This window comes from Leptonychotes weddellii, chromosome 6, assembly GCF_054177405.1.
Source record: "Leptonychotes weddellii isolate Sample4059 chromosome 6, ASM5417740v2, whole genome shotgun sequence".
NCBI lineage: Eukaryota > Metazoa > Chordata > Mammalia > Carnivora > Phocidae > Leptonychotes > Leptonychotes weddellii.
Window position 1 is genome coordinate 50,106,130 of NC_138374.1, and position 21,605 is coordinate 50,127,734.

At 53.4% G+C, this 21,605-nt stretch overlaps 1 protein-coding gene across 1 annotated transcript; it reads left to right on the forward strand.

The window, feature by feature from the left end:
- The first annotated feature begins 6,778 nt into the window (after positions 1-6,778).
- TBATA (thymus, brain and testes associated) lies at positions 6,779-18,939 on the forward strand. Its single transcript, XM_031018260.2, has 9 exons — positions 6,779-6,825; positions 8,128-8,363; positions 10,354-10,509; positions 11,396-11,475; positions 12,986-13,162; positions 15,247-15,328; positions 16,119-16,263; positions 17,802-17,854; positions 18,854-18,939. Exons 1-9 carry the CDS (start codon positions 6,779-6,781, stop codon positions 18,937-18,939), a joined length of 1,062 nt encoding a protein of 353 aa, XP_030874120.2.
- The last annotated feature ends 2,666 nt before the right edge of the window (positions 18,940-21,605 follow it).

Below are 21,605 nucleotides of genomic sequence, written 5' to 3' on the forward strand. Positions count from 1 at the left end.
CATGTGGAACAACTTAGAGTTCCTATAACATTCCATGGACTCTTGAATCCCCAGACTTTTGCACATGCTCTCCTCTTCTGGTCTACTTGGAGCACATTCTATAACCCGCTCTTCTGTGGAGCCTTCCCCAAGACTCCTAAGTGGGCTTGGGCTCTCCTTCCCCTGTGTCTTCACTGTCCCCAGCACATACCACATTCTGTCTTCATTTCCCTGGCTCCCCACAAGACCTGTAACCTCTTGAGGACAGGTATTATATCTTTTCATCTTTGTGTTCTCTAGTCTATTCCATTTTGTAGGTACTCAACATGTGTCTAATCAATGATTTTATAATTAGCCTGGAGAAGAGATAGGTGTCCATTAACTTCAACTGTCTAAAGAGTTGTGATCACACCTAGACTTGACTTATGAGACCATAAGGGAAGAACAAGAATACTAACTGGAAGCCTCAAGAAGATATATTTCAGCTCAGTATTAAGAAGAACTTTCTAGCCAACAGGACTATACAAAATCAATAGGCAGCTTTGAACAATAGAGAGCTCCCTGCCACTAGGGATGTTTTGTTGACAAATACTAGCATATACTTGGTAGGAATTTTGAGGTAAGGATTCAGGCATGTAGTGGGTGAATGGCCTGGATAACTACCTTCTACTCTATGATTCATCCATTCATTCATTCAGTGAATATTTACTGGGCACCAGGTATTGCCCCAGAAGCTCATGAATTAGCACATAACAGACACACCCATGTAACCACCATGCAGAGCGAAAGCGTCTGCTGGCTGATGCACAAGGCAGATTTGGCCTCCCGACCTGTTGGAGCTTATAGGTTCGCAGAAGAGATACATGCAATCGTATGAATTTATGGGGTATCCAAAGATAGTGTGAGGGGACAACTAGGGGTGGGAGTCCGAGAGATATTTAACTTGAGCAAGGATGAATGTAGAAAGCTTGTGTGGTTCCATGACCTTTAGATCTTTCTAGAGAGCTCAGGCTTCTTCTCTCTTCCGTGACACCTGCTCTTCCAGTTGGGTGACCTTCCTGAAGGCTGGCATAGACCAGTCTCTACCTGTCAGTTCCAGAGCTGTGAGTTCTGCTCAGCTGACGGGTAACCAGGTAACTCTAATCATCCCAGGGGAGCCATGTGTGGTCTTTAGTCATGCCCTTTCTTTCCTTCCCTCTTCTCTAAAAGACCACCAGAAGGCTAGTCACATGGACTTTGGGACAATAGAGGCACGGCAATACCATGGCGGGTGAACCCTCAGAGCCTGGTGACTCTCCACTTTCAGAGCAGCCATCAGAGTACCCAGTGGTACTGGCCACAATCCAGAACTCCGTGTCCAAAGCAGAAAAGACATAGCAGGTGAGCCAAGAGGCATGTGATCACAGGCCCTCCTCCTGTCCTGATGGGGGACAGCACTAGGATAACACAGCAGCTATTCATGAAATGTTTGCATGCTTTGGGTAAACGATAGTAATAATAAAGAAAATTACCATGCCTCAAGCCTTTGCTATGGGCCAGGCACTGTGCTGGGTGATTATATATGCATTATCTTACTTAAGCATCAAACAGGCCCATAGGGGCAGAATTATTATCCTTACTTTACAGAAGAGGAAACTCTAGAAGAGGCCTAGAAATTGTCAAAACTTATCTGAGATTACATAGCTAGGGAATGGCAGGCCCGAGGGTCTCCAGAGCCTATGCTTCTGGCCTCTGTTCTGTTGACCTTGCGTGGGGATAAATGAAAGCCCAACAATGCAGAACGGGTCAAAATGAGCTCTCCTGTGTGAACTCCAAAAGTAGGTGAGCAAGCCCTCAGCAGAGTAGCAGTTGAGCAGGGGAGGGATCTAAAACTGTGTTCATAGCATACGCAAAGTCAAAGAAAAATAATGAACCAGAAAAAAATGTCTTCTTACTCATGTTACAAAGGGATAACGTCTCTAATATATAAATGCATATATGCATGTAAGAAAGACTAACAAACAAACAGAAAAAGTGGATAAAAGGTATGAACAGAAATAGCAAGAAATATACTCAACTAGCTCTTAAGCATAGGAAAAGATGCTCATCTGACTGACTGAAGAAATGCAAATTAAAGCCAAATTAAGGTAGCACTGATCTCCTACAAACTGAAGAACATGTGGGATGCAGCTATGATGGACTTACATGTAGAACACATTTGAAAAGAAGGAAGCGGGAAGTCAATGACTTAAGTATCCCTATCAAAAAATTATAAAGGGGCACCTGGGTGGCTCAGTCGTTAAGCGTCTGCCTTTGGCTCGGGTCATGATCCCGGGGTCCTGGGATCAAGCCCCGCACTGGGCTCCCTGCTCGGCGGGGAGTCTGCTTCTCCCTCTGCCTGCCACTCCCCCTGCTTGTGTTCCCTCTCTCAGTGTGTCTCTATCTGTCAAATAAATAAGTAAAATCTTTTTTAAAAAAAAGTCTTTAAAAGAAATTATAAAAAGAACACAAACTAGACCCAAAGAGAGTGGAAGAAATTAGGTAGAGAAGACCAAAAGCCTAAACATTGGTTCTTTGAGAAAAAAACTGATAAAAAAAAAAATAACCCTTGGCAGGATTGATAGAGGAAGAGAGAGAGAGAGAGAGAGAACAAATCCAGTCCAATATGTGTAATGAAACAACAGGTATCACTATAGTTCCCGGAGACAATACAAAGATACAATCTATGCTATAAACTTGAAAATGTCGATGTTCTGGAGAAATTCCTCAAAAAACACAATGATGCCAATACCAGAATTATCTGAGGAAGATTTTATAGCAGCCATGATTAAAAAAAAAAGTTCCAATGAGCAATTAGAAACACATTTGAAATAAGTGAGGGAAAAAAATAGAAAGTTTTAGCAATAAAGAACAAAATGGAAATTTTAGAAATTTTAGAAATAATTGCAACACCTGTGACTCAGGATTTGAGATAACATATCTAAAAGGATTAGCACAGGGCCTGGCACGTAGCCAGTGCTCCATAACATTTTATGTTCCTCCTCTTATAACTGAGGCATCCGAGCAGGAGGACCAAACTTCAAAGCATTTCCAGGCAGACAGACCCTCCTGCCTTGGACATTCCGTAAAGAAGATGTTAGAAGGGTTTGCTTAGCAATTATGTTATCAACCTTACAAACCAGTGTTGAAGGCATTCCTTAAGGTACTCCCTTCACCGCACCACTGCAATCTGCATGCAGACCCCGTGTTGGGTTCTGAAGAATATAATAGAAGCATAAGAGGTACAGTCGGAAGGGAAAGACGGGCTTTAGTTTCAGCTGCATCAGCTCGCAGGTGGGAAACCCCCCAAGTGTGCTGGAAGCAACAGGGAGGGACTGGGCAGGAAGGAAGAAAGCTTTCTCTTCTTTCAAACACGGTATTGTTAATAGTAGCCAGAATTCCCAGAAGCGTGGAAGGAGGATGGGTCACCTCATTCCTGCAGAGACAGGCCCAGGAAAAGCTACACTTAGGTGGAGGCCATTCTGAACTGTCCGGATGGAGAAGCATTTGGGGCCAGGCCAAGATCAGGCAGTACCCCACAATGGGTCACCACCGCCCTTTGAATCCCCACCCTCAGCTGGGATGGGCAGAACTTGTGAAGGAGTTGGGTTTGCCTCTAGCTTTCCTTCTTCTTTTTCTTCCTTCCTAGCAGAACACACAGCATCAAGCACTCTCCCTTAGTTTACAGAACCAGTTTTCAACCCTCACGGTGCCTGATCTCATCACACCCCATGGACTAAGGGATATCCTCACTTCATTTTATGGGGGTCCGAGTTGAGCCTTAGGGCAATCAAGTGAATTACCCAAGGGAGTTCTCAGACTAAGGACTCATCCCACCTATATACCTATATATAATATAAAACCCTACCTCCATCAAGACACCAATATTAATGAGCATTACCATTACCATTTTTGAGCATCTCGTGTGTACTGGGTAAAAGACTAGGTACCTGGCTTCCCTGAGCTCATTTGTCCTTCAGAAGGACACCAGGGGTAGAGGAGGCTGCCCTGTCGTACAGGCTCAGAGAAGACAATAATGGTTAGGAGATCATACTTAGTGCCTGGCACTGTTCTAAACACTTCAACGTGCATTAGGTCGCTCCATCTTCCCAACAATCCCAGGAGAGTAAGTGTAAGTAGCATGTCCGTTTCCGAGATGTGATAACTGAAGGTCAGAGACATCAGGTAATCTGTCTAAGGCCGCACGGCCCGGAAGTAGCAGAACTGGTGTTCAAACCGAGCCTTCTTACCACTGTTTCATGTTTCTGGCAGCACAGGGGACTTACCCAAGGTGCCACATCTAGGAAGTGTCCGAATCAGATGGAAACCCCTGCCCAACTGAAAACCAGGGTCTTCCCACCCAGCCATCCTGCCCAGAGTGGGGCTGGAGGGAGGCTCTGGGTCACTTGGGCCGCCTCCTTCTCTCCAGCTAAGAGACAGCTGTCTGCAAATCAATCCCCAGGAACAGGATTTGTGGAGGCAGAGCCCTCTATGGTGGCATCAGGCCCAGGCGGGCTGACAAAGGTGGGACCCAGCTCCATCAACCTTCTTTCCCTGCCAGTTGTTCTCTCTCTGCCTGCCGCTTGCTGGCCGAAACTGGCCCCAGACTCTCATTGTCTCCCTTGGCCCCTACTGAAAATGCTGAGTGCCAGGTGGAGAAGGACCTTGGAGGGAACCTGGAGGGGTGGGTCAGAGGAGCTGGGGGGAGTGGTGAGGAGAGGGGTGCTGGGGAGTGGTTCTGGAGTTGTGGGGAAGGGGTCACCTAGCAACCACCGGCTCACGTGGTCACAAAGCCGACAGGCTTGCCCACATATCCAGCGAGCCTGCCTGCCTGTTGATGTGTCCTCTTGCTCCTTTCTGCTCAGGCAGCAGGGACTTCTCATACACAGACTGTAGCAGGCACTTGCCTCGGTGAGTCCATGGATCTCTCCCGGGGAGGAAATGGACACTAGAGCCAGACAGGGGGCCAGGGGAGGGCCTCCAGAGGCCGAGATGGGGAAAGCGAAGTTCTGTCTCAGGATTGGTGTGAGTGTTCAGACCCCTTGTGTCCAGCTGTTGGGGGCCAGGTAGAGAGGGAAGTGAGGATGGAGGCAGACACAGTGGGGCCCGCCTGTCCTGCTCCAGAAAAGACAGGCCTGGCTCAGTCCCCGTTGACCTCTACCGCAGCTGTGGGTTGTGACCCATTCGTAGCTTATAAAATCAATTTCATGGGTCACGTCTAACATTTACAAAATGAAAACAAAAAGCGGGATGAAAATCGAACTGTGCATCATTTGTGGCAAGGGTAAGGATTGCTTTAGGATGTTCTTGCTTCGGTTTCACACACACAGAAGTGCGTGCACACCTGTGTGGGAATCATGATCTAGGAAGGAGTTTCTTAGTATGATCACAGTCAAAAGCATTTGAAAATCTTTGGTCTAACAAGTACTTTTTCCCATAGGCAGATGGGTTGGGGCTTCCAAATGGCCTGTCCTCAAGCCTGCAGCATGTGAGTGCTCTAGACCCAGGCCCTGTCATCAAGGATGTCCAATGCTTCCTTCAAAGGAAGTTCCGCCAACTGTTTTTCTCTTTAGAGAAGAGATCAGGGGACTTCGAGTCAGGATGCCTGGAGTCCTGGCTGTGTGACCTCAAGTCTCCCCTTCCCCAATCTCAAGCAGTGCTTGAGTGGCTGGCCCTGCGGATCTCTGGGGCCCTTTGCAGATTTTGTGACTGAGAGTTCATTTTCAGAATGCACTGACTTCCCGTCCCAAGCCTATCCCTAGGACCTGCAACCCCTGCACTTTGGAGAGATATAGACAGATAGATCCATAGATCTATATATGTATATGTATGTGTATATATATGTATGCATATGTATGTATATGCACGTGTGTACACGTATGTGTGTACATGTATGTATATGTACACGTATGTGTGTATTGTATGTTTATATGTATGTGTTTACGTATATGTATGTGTGTATGCATGTGTATGTGTATATGTATGTGTATATACATATCTATAGATCTATAGCTATATTCAGGTCCAAAGATTTAAACCAATCACAATTCTTGACTTCGACACCTATCATCTTTCATCCACATCACTGAATTAGTTTATTTCATTTTATAATGAGCACCAGCCAATGCACCTCTCAAACCAAGAACTAGAATACCACCACTAACACATCTTACCTGCTCCCCTCCCATCCTATTCCCCCTCCCTGACTTCTCTCAGAAGTAACCACTAGCTGAATTTTGTGTTTAGCATTTTCTTGATTTTCCCCCCTTACTTTATCACATTTATGATCATTTTGCTTGCCTTTGAGCTTAACTTTTAAAAAGGAATCTCAGGCTATGTGGTCTTCTGGGATTTGCTTTCCTTGACCTCACATTGTATTTGTAAGATTCATTCATGTTGGTCTGCGTAGCTGTGGTTCATTTCCACTGCAATATGATGTTCAATTGCCCACATGTAGCACAGCTCATTTACCCATTCTTTCCGCCATTGGACATTTGGGATGTCACCAGGTGTTGGGTAATTTGAACAATGTTAGTCTGAATATTCTCACAAACAGCCCCAGTGGTACGAGAGCAAGAGCATCCATTGGGTGTATGTTAGGGAGAGGAACCACTGAGTGCTACAGCATGCAAATGTTCAATTTTACAAGACATTGCCAATTTTTCTCCCCCAAGTGTCTGTTCCTGTTTACACTCCCACCGCCAGTGTATGAGAGGTCCTCTTATCCATCTTCAACACTAGTGTTAGGTTCACCGGCCTTTATTCTGTTAGAAAGTCTACAATGGCTACGGAGGTGAAGACCCAGTTGGCTGAACATCCACTGATGAGGCAAGACCCCCCGTGGGCCCCCCGGCTGCTGACCAAGGAGGTGGTGGGGGCAGGGTGGGGTGGGAGACGAAGATGGCCGGGGGGAACCCGACAGACGGAGAGGCCTCACCTTCTGCTGCCCTCAGCCAGGCCCCGGGTGGGTTCTCGGGCCTGAGTTAGCACAGGTCACAAACTGGGTCCTTCCCTGGAAGGAGAGCACACGGTGGCAGGGGGCAGAAGTGCCTAGTGCTAGAATTCCTGGGGTTTTTAAGGGGTGACATCCTCCGTCAGTTGGGGTAGGGGAGGCCAGGTAACTGCAGCTTTCAGAGAAGGTTTGCTTTATTTCTTTAAGTCCCAGATCCCTTAGAGGCCAATCGAGGACGGCACAGAAAACTCAGGGGCCTGGTCAGCGAAATCCTCAGAGGGTCCCGGGGCAGAGCACCTTGCTTAGCATATCCAGAGCCCATCTCTTCTCCAGAGGGCCTCCCTTCAGCCAGGGCCAGCGGGAGAAGGGAATGCAGACAGCGCACAGGCAGGTGGTCCCACCAGGCCCCAGGCGGAGATCGCCCCACCTTTGGATCCTTGCTGGACTGACTTCGAGCTACCCTCCAGAGGCAGGGCCCGGCATCCTCAGCAGAGGGCAGGGGTGCAGGGTGGAGGACAGTCAACCCGAGAAGCTTATCTCCAGCGAAGCTGAGCAAGAGCTTGACGCGTCCCTGCAGCGTTGCTACTCTGAATGCAGCCCCGTCAGCTCTGCGTCTCCCGGGAGGGGCCCCCACGGGAAAAGGCGCTGTCTGGTCTCGGTGCTCCAGCTTTGGCCTCTGGACGCTGAATCTGGGCCAAGACTGCTGGGGGGCACGGGGGCCAGGAGGACCGCCTATAGCTGGCTTCTCCTGGGCTGCCAGCAGTCAGCTTGGGGAGAGGCCCTTGCTGTGTCTGTCTGTGCATATAAGGTACCTTTGTTCCAACCCAGGTATTTGGATGAGTAGGTGGGTCTATGGGCTTCTTTTTTCTGGCTTGAGAGAGGGTTTCTGGGAGAAGACTGAGGTCTTGGGAGATTCCATCTGAGTTCTCTCAAATAGATCCTAGCTCCCTGCTAAGGCATCTTAGGAAGACAGAAGGCTCCCTGGGACTGGATTGTACCAGTTGGGAGAGGACCCTGGGGGGAGGCCCGGCTTTGGGTGCCATGGGGGTGGAAGTGAAATCCTGGAAACCGATTTCAGAGTGTCTCGGGAATAGACTCCAGATAAGCACCGAGCTCTGAGCCGGGTGGGCACTGCTGCCAGGAGGTTCCATTAGCTTCTCCTTGACCTTCTCTTCCAGTCCAAGGGCTGAGCTGAAGCCTGAAAAGAAGTCAGAGCACAGGCCAAGGAGCCACGGGGACGGCAGGCCACAGAAAGAACTCATGATCCCAGGGATCGTGGATTTCCAGCTGATCCAAACGACACTGAAGACCCCCAAGCCTCAAACCCCTGGTGCCTACCGCTTTGGCCGCCTCAGCCACCACTCCTTCTTCTCCCGACACCACCCCCACCCACAACGCGTGACCCATATCCAAGGTAGGCCTGGAGTAGGTAGGGGCCCGGCTGGAGGTGGCAGGGCCGTCTTAAAAACTGGAAAGGGAGGACCCAGCCCCTGTTTCCAAGCTGAGACTCAGAGAGGATGGGGATTTGGTCAGGGTCAGAGAGCTGCTTGGCCACTTGCAAGCACTTGGTCGAGCAAAGACTTGACCTGGGGGGCAGGCTCCAAGGCAGACTGTGTAGCCGTAGACGATGCCCCTCATTGCCAGTCTTCCCATTTTACAAATCAGAGAAAGGGATGAATGTTCTACCCCAGAACTGCACTCTGTTCTCGAACTCAGGCCAATTCATCCACTTAGCCATCTGTCCATCAAATATCTATTGAGTGTGAAGTCAGGCACTATTTTAGGCGCTGGGGATATGACAGTGAGTAAGAGTCCCTGACCTCATGGAGCTGACTCTGGTGGGAAATGATAGGAAATAGGTAAGGTGTCAGAGTGTAGGAAGTGCCAAGGCTCTAGAGGGGAGGAGACCTCATCAATAGCATGGCATTTGAGCAAAGAACTAAAGGAGAGAGAGCATGAACCATGTGGATATTGGGGGAAAGAATGTCCCAGGCAGAGGGAACAGCAAGTGCAAAGGCCCTGAGGCACGAATCCTGGCTCTGCTGGAGGATCAGCAAGGAAGCCAGTGTGGCTGGAGCAGAGTAAGGAGGGGTAGAAAGGAGATGCACCAGAGAGGTGGTGAGGGTCCTGATCATGTGGGCCTTGGAGGTCACCCCCTTGCCATTGAGCCATCTCACTGAGTCAACGGGAGCCATTGGAAAGTAAAGACAAAGAAGTGACAGGAGTGATGTGTTGGCCACTGTCTGGAGGGTGGCATGGACCAAGGAGGTAGCAGTGGAAGAGTGAGTGGCCCTGTTCTGGAGATACACAGAGGGGAAGCCAATAGGATTTGCAGAGTGGTTAAAAATGAGTAGGAAAGGCAGAGAGCAGTCAGGGATGATTCCCAGGTGCTGGGCCTGAGTGACTAGAAAACCAGAGTCACACTGGCTGTGAGGCAAAAAAGCCTGAAGCAAGGACCAGCGCAGGGTGGGGGAGGGATGGGGAATTTGGTGGGGACCCAGGAGATGTGAGACTCCACATACCTTTCAGGCTTGGGGGTAGAAGTGCAGAGTAGGCAGCCGGGCCCAGGGTTCAGGCGAGAGATGCCGATGTGGCCATTCGAGGAGGGATGGCATTGGAAGTGGCATACTTGGATGGGCGAGCCCGGAGCCTGTGTAGATGCAGGAGAGCCCAGGGACCCCAAGGCCGAGGGGGCAAGGAGGTGAGAAGGAAGGAGCAGAGGAGGTGAGGAGCGGCCTGCGAGTTAGGAGGGACCAGGAGAATGAGGGGACGCCCGACCAAAAGGAGAGTGTTTCCGGAAGGACAGAGTGAGCCACCATGCTAGATCCTAACCAGTCTGGTCCTCGAAGCTTCACGATGGACGACAAAACACGGTCATACAGACTGTAAGCCAGAAGGGTCCTCGTGTGTAAGCTGCTCACCACCTCCTCCAGGCTGCCCTGCACGGCTGACAGATAGCAAGGAGTTTTATCCAGGGGGTCTGGCTAAATCTTACTCCCTGTGATTTGAGCCCAGGCCCCTCTGGTCACAGACTGTGGGTTAATGCCCCAGCCCCATGTCCTCCTCTTTAAGCTGCCTACCTCTGTGTGTTCACACCTGCAGTTCTTTGCTCTGTCCTAGAAAATCGGAAGGACCCCAAGACTAGGGTCCCAGGAAGCCTGGGTTCCTATCTCACCTCCACCTGACTCTCTGGGTGACCCTGAGCACAGCCTGTCACAGTCCACTCTAATGTCCCCGTGGGTAAGGCCTCTGTGGCCGAAGGGCCTTCCAGGTCCAGCGATCTATGGGCTTGTGGTTATGGAAGAAGAGGGCTCAGTGCTCTCCCTGCCCACCAGCCTCCTCCCAGCCTCCTGGGGTTCCTAGGGTCCACCCACCTCCTTCCCATGGCCTTTCACCCTTCACAGATCTCACCGGGAAGCCCGTGTGTGTCGTCAGAGACGAGTTCTCTCTTGCCCCCTTGCCTCAAGCCACACTTTTATCCCGCTGTCTGATGGGGATGCCCACCATCTCTGTCCGCATCGGAGACCCGCAGTCCAATCGGGAACCCTGGCTTTCTTCTGGTGGGTACTTGGGCAGCAGGCCCTCTCCAGGTTCCTGGGAAGGAAAGAGCTCTTAGGTCAGTGGGGTCCTGTGGGGTACCCTAGATTTTTCCTCATTTCCTCAGACAGCAGCATCTGCATACTTCCGCATCCCCCAGGTCCTCAGAAACGTGGCCCCTACTCCGATTTGAGGTGTTTGAGGAGTAATGACAATCAGACGACAGGCAGATCTGGGCCACAGTCACGTGACTTACAGCCACAGATAGGAACGATATTGGAAATGTTGAGTCACTTGGATGCTCAGGCCCCGGCCATTCGGAGCAGTCAGCTGGAGACGGAGCTGGAGTAGCAGTTTTCCGGCGGCCACTGCCCTGCCCTGCTCCTTGCCCTTCCCTGAGGGCCAAGGGGAAGCCCACTGGTGGGATGGGGGCCGGGAGAGGCCCCGGGGAGGATCCAGGACAGCCGTGCAGGGCAGAGAGGCTAGGGAGGCTCACCGCAGTGCCATGTCCCCAACTTCGCCAGGAGCAGGTCAATATCTGAGTGACTAGGACAGCGCAGCAACTGAGTCTCAGTGCTGGCCTCAGGTGCCTAAGAGAGGCAAAGCTGGATTAACCTGCACTCATCTTGGTCCAGGTAGCCAAGCATCTCTAGCATCTCCCAGTGAAGCCACAGGCTAGGATATCAACGTCGGCCCCCTCCAGTAGTGACCACACTCACCCACCAAGGGGTGGATTCTTCCTCCTTCCCTCAAGGTTACCGCCTCCCCCTTTCCCTGTAAGATATAAGGCGGAAGGCTGGGGAGGTGAGCAGGCTCTTCCCCGCTTCCCCCTACAGCCCTCCCAATGCTGGGTACCACAGGGAGGGCAGGGAGGAGGACCCCAGGTATCAGCTGGCAATGTCTTCCCAGAGGCCTGGAGGAAGGAGTTGAGGGACCTGGCTTCCCAGGTGGCCATCTTCACCAAGGAGAATGAGCTGAAGAGCAAAAAGGTGGGTACAGAACAAAGGAGCTGCCTGGGAAGAGATCCGAAGGGTCTAGCCCTTTGTAACAAAACCCCTCCCAAGTGGGTTCTACCTCACAGGCAGTAGAGCCCGTGTCCACAAGAGTGGGGACCTGTTGGCACGGGGAGGAGGGGCCGCAGAACGCCAACCTGAAGGAGAAGGGTTGCAGCAAGGGCTCCAAGGAGAAGAGAAGGTGGCTAGGTGGAGAAATCCAAGGAGGGTTCATAACACAGGTGGGATGTTTGGAAGTGGGCAAGGGAGGCGTTCCTAGTGAGGCCTGCAGCACAAAAGCTCAGAAGCTGGGAAATGCAGGACATCCTTAGAGACCGCGGCTGAAGTGCAGGGATAAGTGGGCAGCCATGTTGGGGGGGGGGCGCGGGGAAGGTGAGAAGGGGCCAACTTTGGATGTGGGCAAAAAGAGGAGCTTGTTCTTAATTTCTGAACTTCCTGTAGTGTCGAATCTCATAAGGACTGGAGAATCCCTGAAGGATTTCAAACAAGATGGGGGCACCTCCTGGGTGCCATTTGTTAGTAATCCAGTAAAGACAACTGGGAGGCAGCTTGGAGGTATTTGGAATTGGACTGAGGACAGGTCTGGCCCTTGGGACAGAGTCTGGTTCTGCCCTTGTCTTGGGCAACAGAGTTCTCCTTCCTGCTTTGCGGTTAACTCACTGCAATGATCACGGCAACTCAGCTAAGCTTTCTGGGTCTCAGTTTTCTTATCTTTAAAATGGGGAGAAGTGTAGGGGCTCCTGTGTGGCTCAGTCAGTTGAGCGTCCAACTCTTGACCTCAGGGTCCTGGGATCGAGCCCCATGTTGGGTGTCGGGCTCTGTGCTCGGCGGGGAGTCTGCTTCTCTCCCTTTTCCTCTGCGCACCGCCCCCCCCCACCACCACTCATGCACATGGGTTCTCTTGCTCCCTCTAAAATAAAAAATATAAATAAATACATACATATATACATACATAAATAAAATCAGAAGACGTATACTACCAGTCTCAACTGGGGTTGCAGGGGTAGGAGGTCCCAGGCCTCATACCCGCAAGCCTGGCTCAGGAGGGTTTCCCAGAGCAAAGAAAGAATGACAAGCTCTTGGGGACAAGCTTGGGGGCAGCTGAGCTGGGAGTTAAGGTAGGCAGTGGGGGCCTTCAGCCTGGGATCCTGCTTTCAGATCTCTGATGGGCACAGGGGTGAGAGGGAAGGAGGGTCTCCCTAGGAGGAAATATGAGGACTTCAGAGGAGCTCCAGAATTCAAGAAGTTTCAGAAGGAAGAACTTTGGCTATAGAGAGGCCCTGGAGTGTAGAACAGGGTGGGGCTGGCCTGGCCATCCTCCCAGTTCCCTGCAACGTTGTGATGCTAGGATTCCAGGAGGCGAGGTGATGCCCTGGAGGTGTGACGGGGCCTCCTTCTCTTCCCCTCTGCCTTCTTCCTTGAGCCTCTCTCTCTCTCTCTCAATCTCTCTCTCACTGCCTGGAGTCTCTGGCCACTTTGATCCCAGCAGAAGGAGGAGCCTCAACGGGAGCAAGGGGCGAAGTACTCGGCCGAGACCGGGAGGCTCATCCCCACTTCCACCCGAGCCATTGGTCGCCGCCACTCCCGCCAGGGCCCACGGATTTATCCTTCTGGCAAAGATGGAGGAGTCCAGACCATCGTTCTGCAGGATCAGGAGCTGCTGGTGAGGCCCTGGGAACGCTGGGAACTACGGCCCAATGGACGCCTGGTCTGAGGGCTGCAAACATGGTGGTGCTGCTCCCAGGCTCACAGCAATCCCATATGGGGTGCTTACAAACTGCTTTAAAGTGTGGCCTCTCGGGGCGCCTGGGGGCTCAATCGGTTAAGCATCAAACTCTTGATTTGGGCTCAGGTCATGATCTCAGGGTCATGAGACGGAGCCCTGCTTCGGCCTCCACGCTGAGGTGGAGCCTGCTTAAGATCCTCTCTTCCTCTCCCTCTGCCCCTCCCCCCACCTCTCTCTCTCTCTTAAAAAAAAAAAAAAAGGCTGTGTGGCCTCTCCCAGGGGATACTTGTACCTGAAACTGTCAGCCCCAGAAACTCCCCGCCTGGGAGTCAAGCCCCTGGATCCAATCCCCTGTTGCTTCCAGGTTTCTGCAGGAGGCTCTCCCTCTCTTTGAAGCCCTTCTCCCCTCGGGGCTTTAGTTCCATGATCTATCCAAGCTGGGAGCATGAACGTGTTGTTGCGAAGGGCTAAGGGAACTACAGTGGGGGAATGACAGCCAGCCAGGCCAGCCCCAGCTGGGTCTCCCCACGCTCGGAGGGGTTTGGTCTCTGCCACGGTGACGCACAGACCCACCTCTTTCCTGTGCAAGTTTCCCCGTCAAGGCCTGAGATGAGTCCGGGACCAACGCCAGAGGGTTAAGGCTGTATCTCACGGTCCCTTTTCAAATGCATACGTGTTCTCCAGGAAAGGTTAGACCCTGCACCAGCATCCTGACACCCTCCCTGTGACCAGCGCTTTCAAGCCTGCAGTCTCTTTGGAGACTTACAAGAGCCCAGTGAAGTGGCTACAGCAGACAGGGCCCGGAACCCCCATTCCACAGACGGGGAGGCTAAGGCCCTGCCAGGTGACAATCTGTGGCCCAGGTCCCCAGCGAGGGAGCAGCATAGCCGGGACTAGAACAGTACTTTCTCCACCATAGGGCGGCCTCACCTTGCCTGGAATTAGGTTCTCGGGTCCTGTGGGGAGGGGGCCCAGGGCAGGTAAGTTGGACGCGGAGAACGGAGAAGGGCCCAGGGGCAGACCCAGGGTGGGGGTCACTGCAACAGGTGGGTATCTGGGGCTGAGGGGGGCACCCTAGCAGGCAGAGGCCTGGGAAGAGTCTCGGCCCGGTTCCCACTCTGCCAAGGATGAGGCAGACCTACTGGGGACTGAGAGGCCCTATCAGGTCCTGGGAAGACCAACTGCCAAGCACTGAGGGGACCCCACTTTCCTAGGACTCCAGGGGCTCCACCTCATACCGCGGGCCCCAACTCCAGCCGACTGTAGCCACAGCCGCCATCAGCAGCCCCGCCTAGGGAGCCCCCATATCCCACCCGACCCAGAGCTGGATCTCCCCCCGATGACACTTAACTGGAGAACACAGGTAGAAGAGGGCCCGGAAGTGGCAGAGATGCCCCAGGCTGAGGAAGCGGCCAAGGAAGTGGCCGAGAGAGAAGTGTGCACGCTGCTCGGCAAGATGGAGCCCCAGGCTGGGCAGTCTGCAGAATCAGCCAGCCCTGACCCTCAGCCTGCCCACTGGGATCACCCCACCTCCATGCTAGCGTCTCCAGACCCTGGGAGCTCCAGGGTGGGAAGGCCTGTGGGGTTCCTGAAATCCCCACGCCAAGGACCCAGGGATCTGGGACTCGGTGCGTCTCTGAGCTGCTGACCAACCCGCTCTCACTTTGCCTTCCCAGTGAGGGACTTTGGGGTACAATCAGCCCACGTGGGGTTCAGGGAGGAGGGGTCCATAGACATGACTCCGAAGCTTCGTTCTGCCACAGTCTCCCTGCTGGGTGTCCTCCTCCTTCAAGGCCTCCGATTCTTCCTCTGTCCTGTGAGGAGGTTAAGACTCTTCCTCCGGGACTGGTGGCAGAGAAAGTGCTCTGTAAGGTGCAAAGTCACAGGCAGGAGCCATGGTGGGGACCAGTTTAGCCAAGCATGTGGCTCTGGGAGCCCACGTTGTGGGAGAGGGGCCTGTGCTGCTGGCTGGGACGTGCCATCCGGACACACTGACCCGGGGCCTGTCGTCCTGCCCGCAGATCCTGGAGCTCCTTTGTCAGATCCTGCAGACAGACTCCTTGAGCGCTATCCAGTTCTGGCTCCTGTATGCTCCCCCAAAGGGTGAGGACACGGCCTGTGCCCCGGGCTTTCTCGGGCTGGAAGCTGTTGAGGGCCTTGTTCTCTGGATGTCACTCGGCTTCCACCCAGGGCCTTCCCCCTGGGCTGCTGCTCATTTTTGGAGCCCCAAACGAACCTGTTCCAGCCGGATGGCCCCTCTGCTCCCTTCTCCCTCCCCCTCGGCAGGACTCCCATCACCCTGCTTCTCGGAGGGGACCTCGGGCTGACCACCGCCCTTGGCACCTGGGACGGAGAAGTCCAGATATGTCTTCAGCAGACAGACCCCCTCACTCAGCACTGTGGGAAACATGCACACCCAGACACAACATACGCACGGGGACACATGAGCGGACACACGTGCACACACTGGGATGGTGGGTGGGTGTATCTAAGTGGGGGGTTGAGGAGTGCTGATGGAGATGGAGGGAGAGGAGGAGGAGAGGCAGGGCAGGGGCTGGAGGCAGGTCCCCTGGGGGCTTTCCAGAGACAGCCTGGAGGCATGGCTGCTGGGTGAGCCAAAGGGGGCCAAGAACAAGGCACATGCATGTGATCGTGTGGTGACAGGTGGGGACGGGCTAGGTGCTCTGCATACATAGGGGCCAGGACAGAAGGGGAGCCCCCCCAAAGGGGACCTGGAGGCAGAATGTCAGATGGTTAGAGAGAGTTGCCCTGGGCCAGAGTTGGGCAGAAGAGCTGGAGGCCCTGCTTCCAGCCTGTCCCTTGTGGCGACAGGACAGGGGTGGGTCTTACCACTGAGGACCGTGCCCCAACCCCCCCCCGGCTGTGCTTACAGAGAAAGACCTAGCACTGGGACTCCTGCAGACAGCGGTAGCTCAGCTCCTTCCGCAGCCCCTAGACTCTATCCCGGTGGAAAAACTTCTCGATCAGCTCCAGGAAGTCCAAGAGCCATCTCAAGAGAGGCAACAGCCACCCTACAGGTGGGCTCCACACCCCTCACCTGCCCCTCTGTTCCCAGAACTGTTCCCTCACGTCCCTCCCAGGTGAGGCCGGGCTGGTCTGGAGAAGGGATCCGGGCACTGGCCACAGCCTGGGCTCACTGAGCCTGTGCTGGAGGGGGAGGAGGTGCAGCCCCTCCCCTGGGGACCCTCCCCCCCAGGCGTGCCCGTGCTGCCTGAAGGCCCCTCTGCCAGCCCAGGCCTCGGCGGCTGGCCCTGGGGGTCGCCCAAGGGGTGACCTGCGTCAGCTGTAGCAGGGCAGGGCTGGAGAAGCCACGTCGAGCCCTCCCGCTCTCGGTCTTTGGGAAGGCAAGAAGAGACGGAAAGCTAGCAGGCCAGCAGAAGTACCTTAATGGCGGCGTTAAGCGCCTCGCACAGCGGAGGACACAGGGCAAGGGAAGGTTAGGGAAGTCCTCACAAGGCAGGTGAGTAGGGCCAGGTGTCGGCAACGGAACTGGCAATAATGCGTGACCACCGTGCTGCCTGACATCAGCAGAAGGCTCACGTATTTGCAGCCTTCGCAACCACCCGCGGAGGCAGCGGTACCCCCATTTTACAGATTGGAAAACTCAGGCTCAGCAAAGTCACCCAGCTGACCAGCAGCAGAGCTAGGATTCAGCCTCGGGCCGGTCTAACTTGCCAGCCCAGCAGCATGTAGATTTGCCAGAGACCTTGTGAAAAATGCAGATTCCTAGAGATTCCTACACAGCAGGTTGGGGATGAGCCAGAGGATGCGTCATTTTGACAATCTCCCGAGTTTTTTCTAATAGAGCTTGGGGAACACTGCTGGGATAGGGAGGATTTGAAGGAGCCAGTGAGAGAGTGGGGGCCGTCAGGAAGGGGAGGCAGGAATGTGCTCACTCTAGGGAATGTTAGTTAAGTTTGGGGGTGGTTGCAGCTTGGTGAGAAGGGGGCGGGTGCTTGTGCTCATTTAGGTTTGTTGAAGACCTGGGTTCTCGCTCTGGCCCTGAGCTGGGTTCTATTTTCTGCTCTGAGACCAGGGGAGGCCCAGGAGGAAGGTAGGCTACACTGTGAGCTCGGGCAAGCCACCGCCCATCCGTGGGCCTCAGTTGCACCTCTCAAAACCCCTCTCCCAGAGTTGTAGGGAGGACAATTACATGGGGTGTGTAAACAGGCTTGCTCAAGTCCTCTATTAGGGTAGCAGGAGCTCCGGTTTCTCCACTCACGGGGGAAGCTTTCCTCTCTGCCAGGAAGCGGGAGCCAAGCGGGGGCTGGGGTGGGCTGCCGTGGGCTGGGGCCTCCCTTACTACTCCAGAGGGCCAGGGGGCCTTGGTTCCTTGTAGCCACAGCCAGGCAAAGGAGTCACAGTTATCTCTCAGGGTCCTGCTGGGGTGGTTCCTGACAGGGGAGCCGATGCTTTGGGGATCTCCAGGAGGGGCAGCGCATGCGTCTCCCTGAAGCAGTTCCTTCCCTGCCCTCCCCGCCCCGCCCCCCCGCCCCGCACCCTGCTACTCTGCCCCCGCCTCATCTTCCCAGCCTTGTCTTTGTGTCCGTTATAGCCAATCCCCGAAGAAGATGAAGACACCGCCCCTACCCAAAGGCGACAAACCGGGTAAGATTCCACGCAGCAGATCATCCTGGGGGCTCCCCAAGGCCCACCCTGGCTGTATGCCTCGGGGGATCCAAGGACCCTGGAGATGAAGCTGCCCGTTCTGTCCATTCATCTATTCACTCGTTTATTCAATGCAGACTTCTCAGCAGCTGTGAGCTAGGCTCTGGGGAAGAGTCCAGACACATTCTTGCTTTTATGAGCTTACATCCTCCTCGTGACGGGGAGTGCAGACAACAAATAAAAACATCTGAGGGGATTAGGTGCCATAAGGAAAAGAAAGCAGAGTAAAGTGAGGGACAGTAAGAAGGACTGGCAGGGTGTGGAGAAGGCTCCTTGAGCTGAACAATAGGCAGGATCCCGCCTGATGCGGGTCTAGGGAGAACCCAGAAGTAGGACTCTCACCTGCCCAGTGTGTGGGTGAAAGCACACGCAGGCCAGGGTGGCTGGGGCCTTGTGGGTCAGGACAGGTAAGAAATGAGATGGGATAGGTGGGCAGGGCCGGCCTGTGGTCCCATGCAGAGGGGGTTGGGGTGCACTGGAGCCTTATGAGCAGGGCCTGGGGGGATGCCTCTGGCTGCCGAGTAGAGAATGGACTGTCGGGGGCCAGAGGGGATGGGGGGAGACCAGGGAGGAGGCTGCTGCATCATCCTGGTGCCTTTGGCCAGGGCAGGGGCTGAAAAGAGGACAGCTACCCGCCATGTACAGTATTCTCCCCCACTGGACTATGGGGGTCCTAAGGGGGCTGAGTGTCTGGCATGGAGTAGGTACTCCCTAAGTATTTGTTGTCTGGGTGTAGAAAGAAGAGGTGGAGGTGAAGCTCAGAGAAGGGAGTCGGCTCCTTCCAGGTCACCAGCAGAGCCCAGAGCAAAAGCTGGGCTTGACCCACATCTGCCTGGGGCCTTGAGGGGAGAAGAGCTCCACTAGGTCTCCGGAGCAGCTCCCAGCTAGGGGCCTGGCCCCTCCCCGTCCTCTCCTGACTGATGTCTTCCCTACCTCCAGAGTATATCGGAAGAGCACAAGTTCTTTGGATGCATTCAAGCCAGAACGCAGAAGAGAGAACTTCAAAGCCAAAGGCAGAATGCTGAGTCCAAGTCCCTTTGCCCACCTTGCTCAGGAGCTGCCCCCAGGTTTGAGGCTGTTCTCAGCCCCACCACCTCAACAGCAACACCGATTTTCCTATCACACGGAGCCCATTAAAAGGCTGCCTTCCCTTTAGGAGGACAATTCCACTCTACTCTCTGTAGTGGGTCTGTGCTTGGGGGTCGTTTATTCCAGGAGCGGGGATGGGCTGCACAGAACTGTCCCATTCCCTTGGAGAAAGCCCAAGTGGTATCACCCACGCGGGGCTTACCCAGTGGTTCTATGTTCCTAGGAGCTGAAGGGCAGCCTGAGAAAGAGGCTCTGTCCCTCCTGAGCAAAGACACACAGGGCTCTGGGTAGGTTAGAGCAGAGGTCAGAACCCACGGGCCTCCATAAAGTAACCATCGATACCAACTGTTGAGTTCCTAGTAGTACCATATTCGATTCTCCCAAAAGCTCTGTGAGACAGACCATGAATATCATCACTCCCATTTTACAGATGAATAAATCGAGGCTCAAACAGTGAAATAACTTGTCCAAAGCCACACAGTAAGTGGCAGGGGCAGGCCCCAAATCCAGCATATCTGGCTGGGGAACTCCTGATCTTCCCCACTGTGTTCTACTGCCTTCCAAACAGCAACCCTCACCAAAGGTGGCAGCTGCAATCCGAAACGCATAAGCCTTAGCAAAATGGTAGTTGGAAAGATCAAGGAGGAAAGAGACCTTCCATAAATGGGACCCAGCTGGGGTTTCGCTATCCTTTACCATCTAGAGAAGATGGCCTTTGATTCTCTGGGAAGTCCAGTGTTCCTTGAGATTTCTGCAGATTCCCTGGAAAGCAGGGACAGGGAGACATGGGAGGCATTGGGAATCCACGGTGTATGGTCACCTGTGGCTCTGAGCTCCTACTTCCACTGAGTCAGGTCCCCGGACCGTGGCTCCTTCCCGTGCTGGCAAACACGGGTCCACCTCACAGCAGCTCACATGGATTCGGTCCCTCTGGGTTTTCTCAAAGACCCCATTCACACAAAACCTGTGTGTGCAGCCAGCTTCAGCCCAGATCAGGGGCTGGATGGGGATCTGCTGTGAATCTAACCAACAGCATCATGTCAATATTAAATTGCCTTGTGTTTTTAAAGATCCCCCTCCCACTGAGGATGTTCCCCTGGCAGCAGCATGCCCTTTGTCATCTCGCTGGCTCTGTCCTCCCCTGTGCTCATCCCTGCCCCCAGTTTGCCCCCAGAAAGCCCACCTGCATTGTATTCTCCTCCTTTCCCATTTTTTTTTTTATTATGGTAACATCCACATAACATAAAATTTACCATTTTAACCATGTTTCAAGTGTACAGTTCGGTGGTAATTAAGCATACTCACGTTGTTGTGCAAACATCGCCACCATCTGTCCACAGAACTCTCTTCATCTTGCAAAACTGAAACTCTGTGCCCATTAAACACAAACAGCATTCGCCCCCCTCTGCTCCCGGCAACCACCTTCCTACTCTCCGTCCCTATGAACAGAACTGCTCCAGGCACCCCTTATCAGTGAGCCCCAACGTATTAGTCCTTTTGCTACTGGCTTAGTTCACTGGGTAGGATGTCCTCAAGGCTCATCCATGTTGTAGCATGTGTAGGAACTTTCTCTCACATTTAATATTTTTTTCCGACACACCAGTTCGGCTTCCCTTCCCAACCCCCGTTCCCAGACTCTCCAGCCCCACATTGGCCTGTCCAACCCCGTCAAGGGGCTGACCTAGAGGTGTGTTCATGGAATGGGGTCCTTGCGCCCGGTGGTTGTAGGTATGACAGTCTCTCCCTACTCCATGAGGAATGATTTTTAACAATCCACACAGTAAAAAATCCTAGAAGATATCTGCTTCCAGAATAAATCATACTTGTTGGCACACACACACACACACACAAAAACAAAACCAAAAAGCCTAGCTCTTTCGGTCATCCTTCTACCTCCCCTTTAATTGGTCAGGAAGTATGGCTGAGCAGTTAATATTTGCAACTGCAGATTCTTGTCATTTTCCTATCCCAAAGAGCCGCTTAGCCCTGTAGATTGTAGATCTGTAGATTGATTTTGCTTTTGCAACTCCCTGCAAAATGCTCTCGTGTCACTGCCTGGCCTTTGCACCCATTGTTAGTGCGCTTAAAGACAGGGTGTTCTGGGCCTGGCTTCTTACTCATCTATTTTGAGGGTGGATGGCAAAGAGATCTTTCCCCACAGCCCCGAGGTCTATCTGGAGGAAGAAAGGCAAAGGGACTGAGTTGAAACATGTAAGGCAGGCATCATTATCCACATTATACAGGTAGGAAATCCAAGGCTTGGAGCAAAAGTAACATGTCGGAGTTCACACAGGCAATAAATAGTGGAGGAAACCCAGGGCTGCGGGGCTTCTCAGTCAGTGCTCCACAGGCCAGCCCCCGCCCCCAGCCTGCTCATCTCTCATTTCCAGCCACTCATCCCGCCCTCCCCTGTCTCCTGGTTCCTCTTCCCCCACCTCTCAGATAGGGAGCTTGTCAGGGTTTGCTCTCACTCACTCCCTGACTCTCTTCAAAGTCCCTCATCGGGCCCCCATCCTCTTTCCAGGTTTTAAGGAAATTATTGCTAAACCCCGGGGGACAGCCAGCTGGGGGAACTTGAAGGTTCCAGACCTGTCACAAAGCA

Excerpts from the sequence above, each read along its gene's own strand:
- TBATA (XM_031018260.2), top strand. The coding sequence starts at position 6,779 with ATGGCTACGGAGGTGAAGACCCAGTTGGCTGAACATCCACTGATGAG. Across the intron at positions 6,826-8,127 it reads GCTGAACATCCACTGATGAG|TCCAAGGGCTGAGCTGAAGC; the intron begins GCAAGACCCCCC and ends CTTCTCTTCCAG. Across the intron at positions 16,264-17,801 it reads AGGCAACAGCCACCCTACAG|CCAATCCCCGAAGAAGATGA; the intron begins GTGGGCTCCACA and ends TGTCCGTTATAG.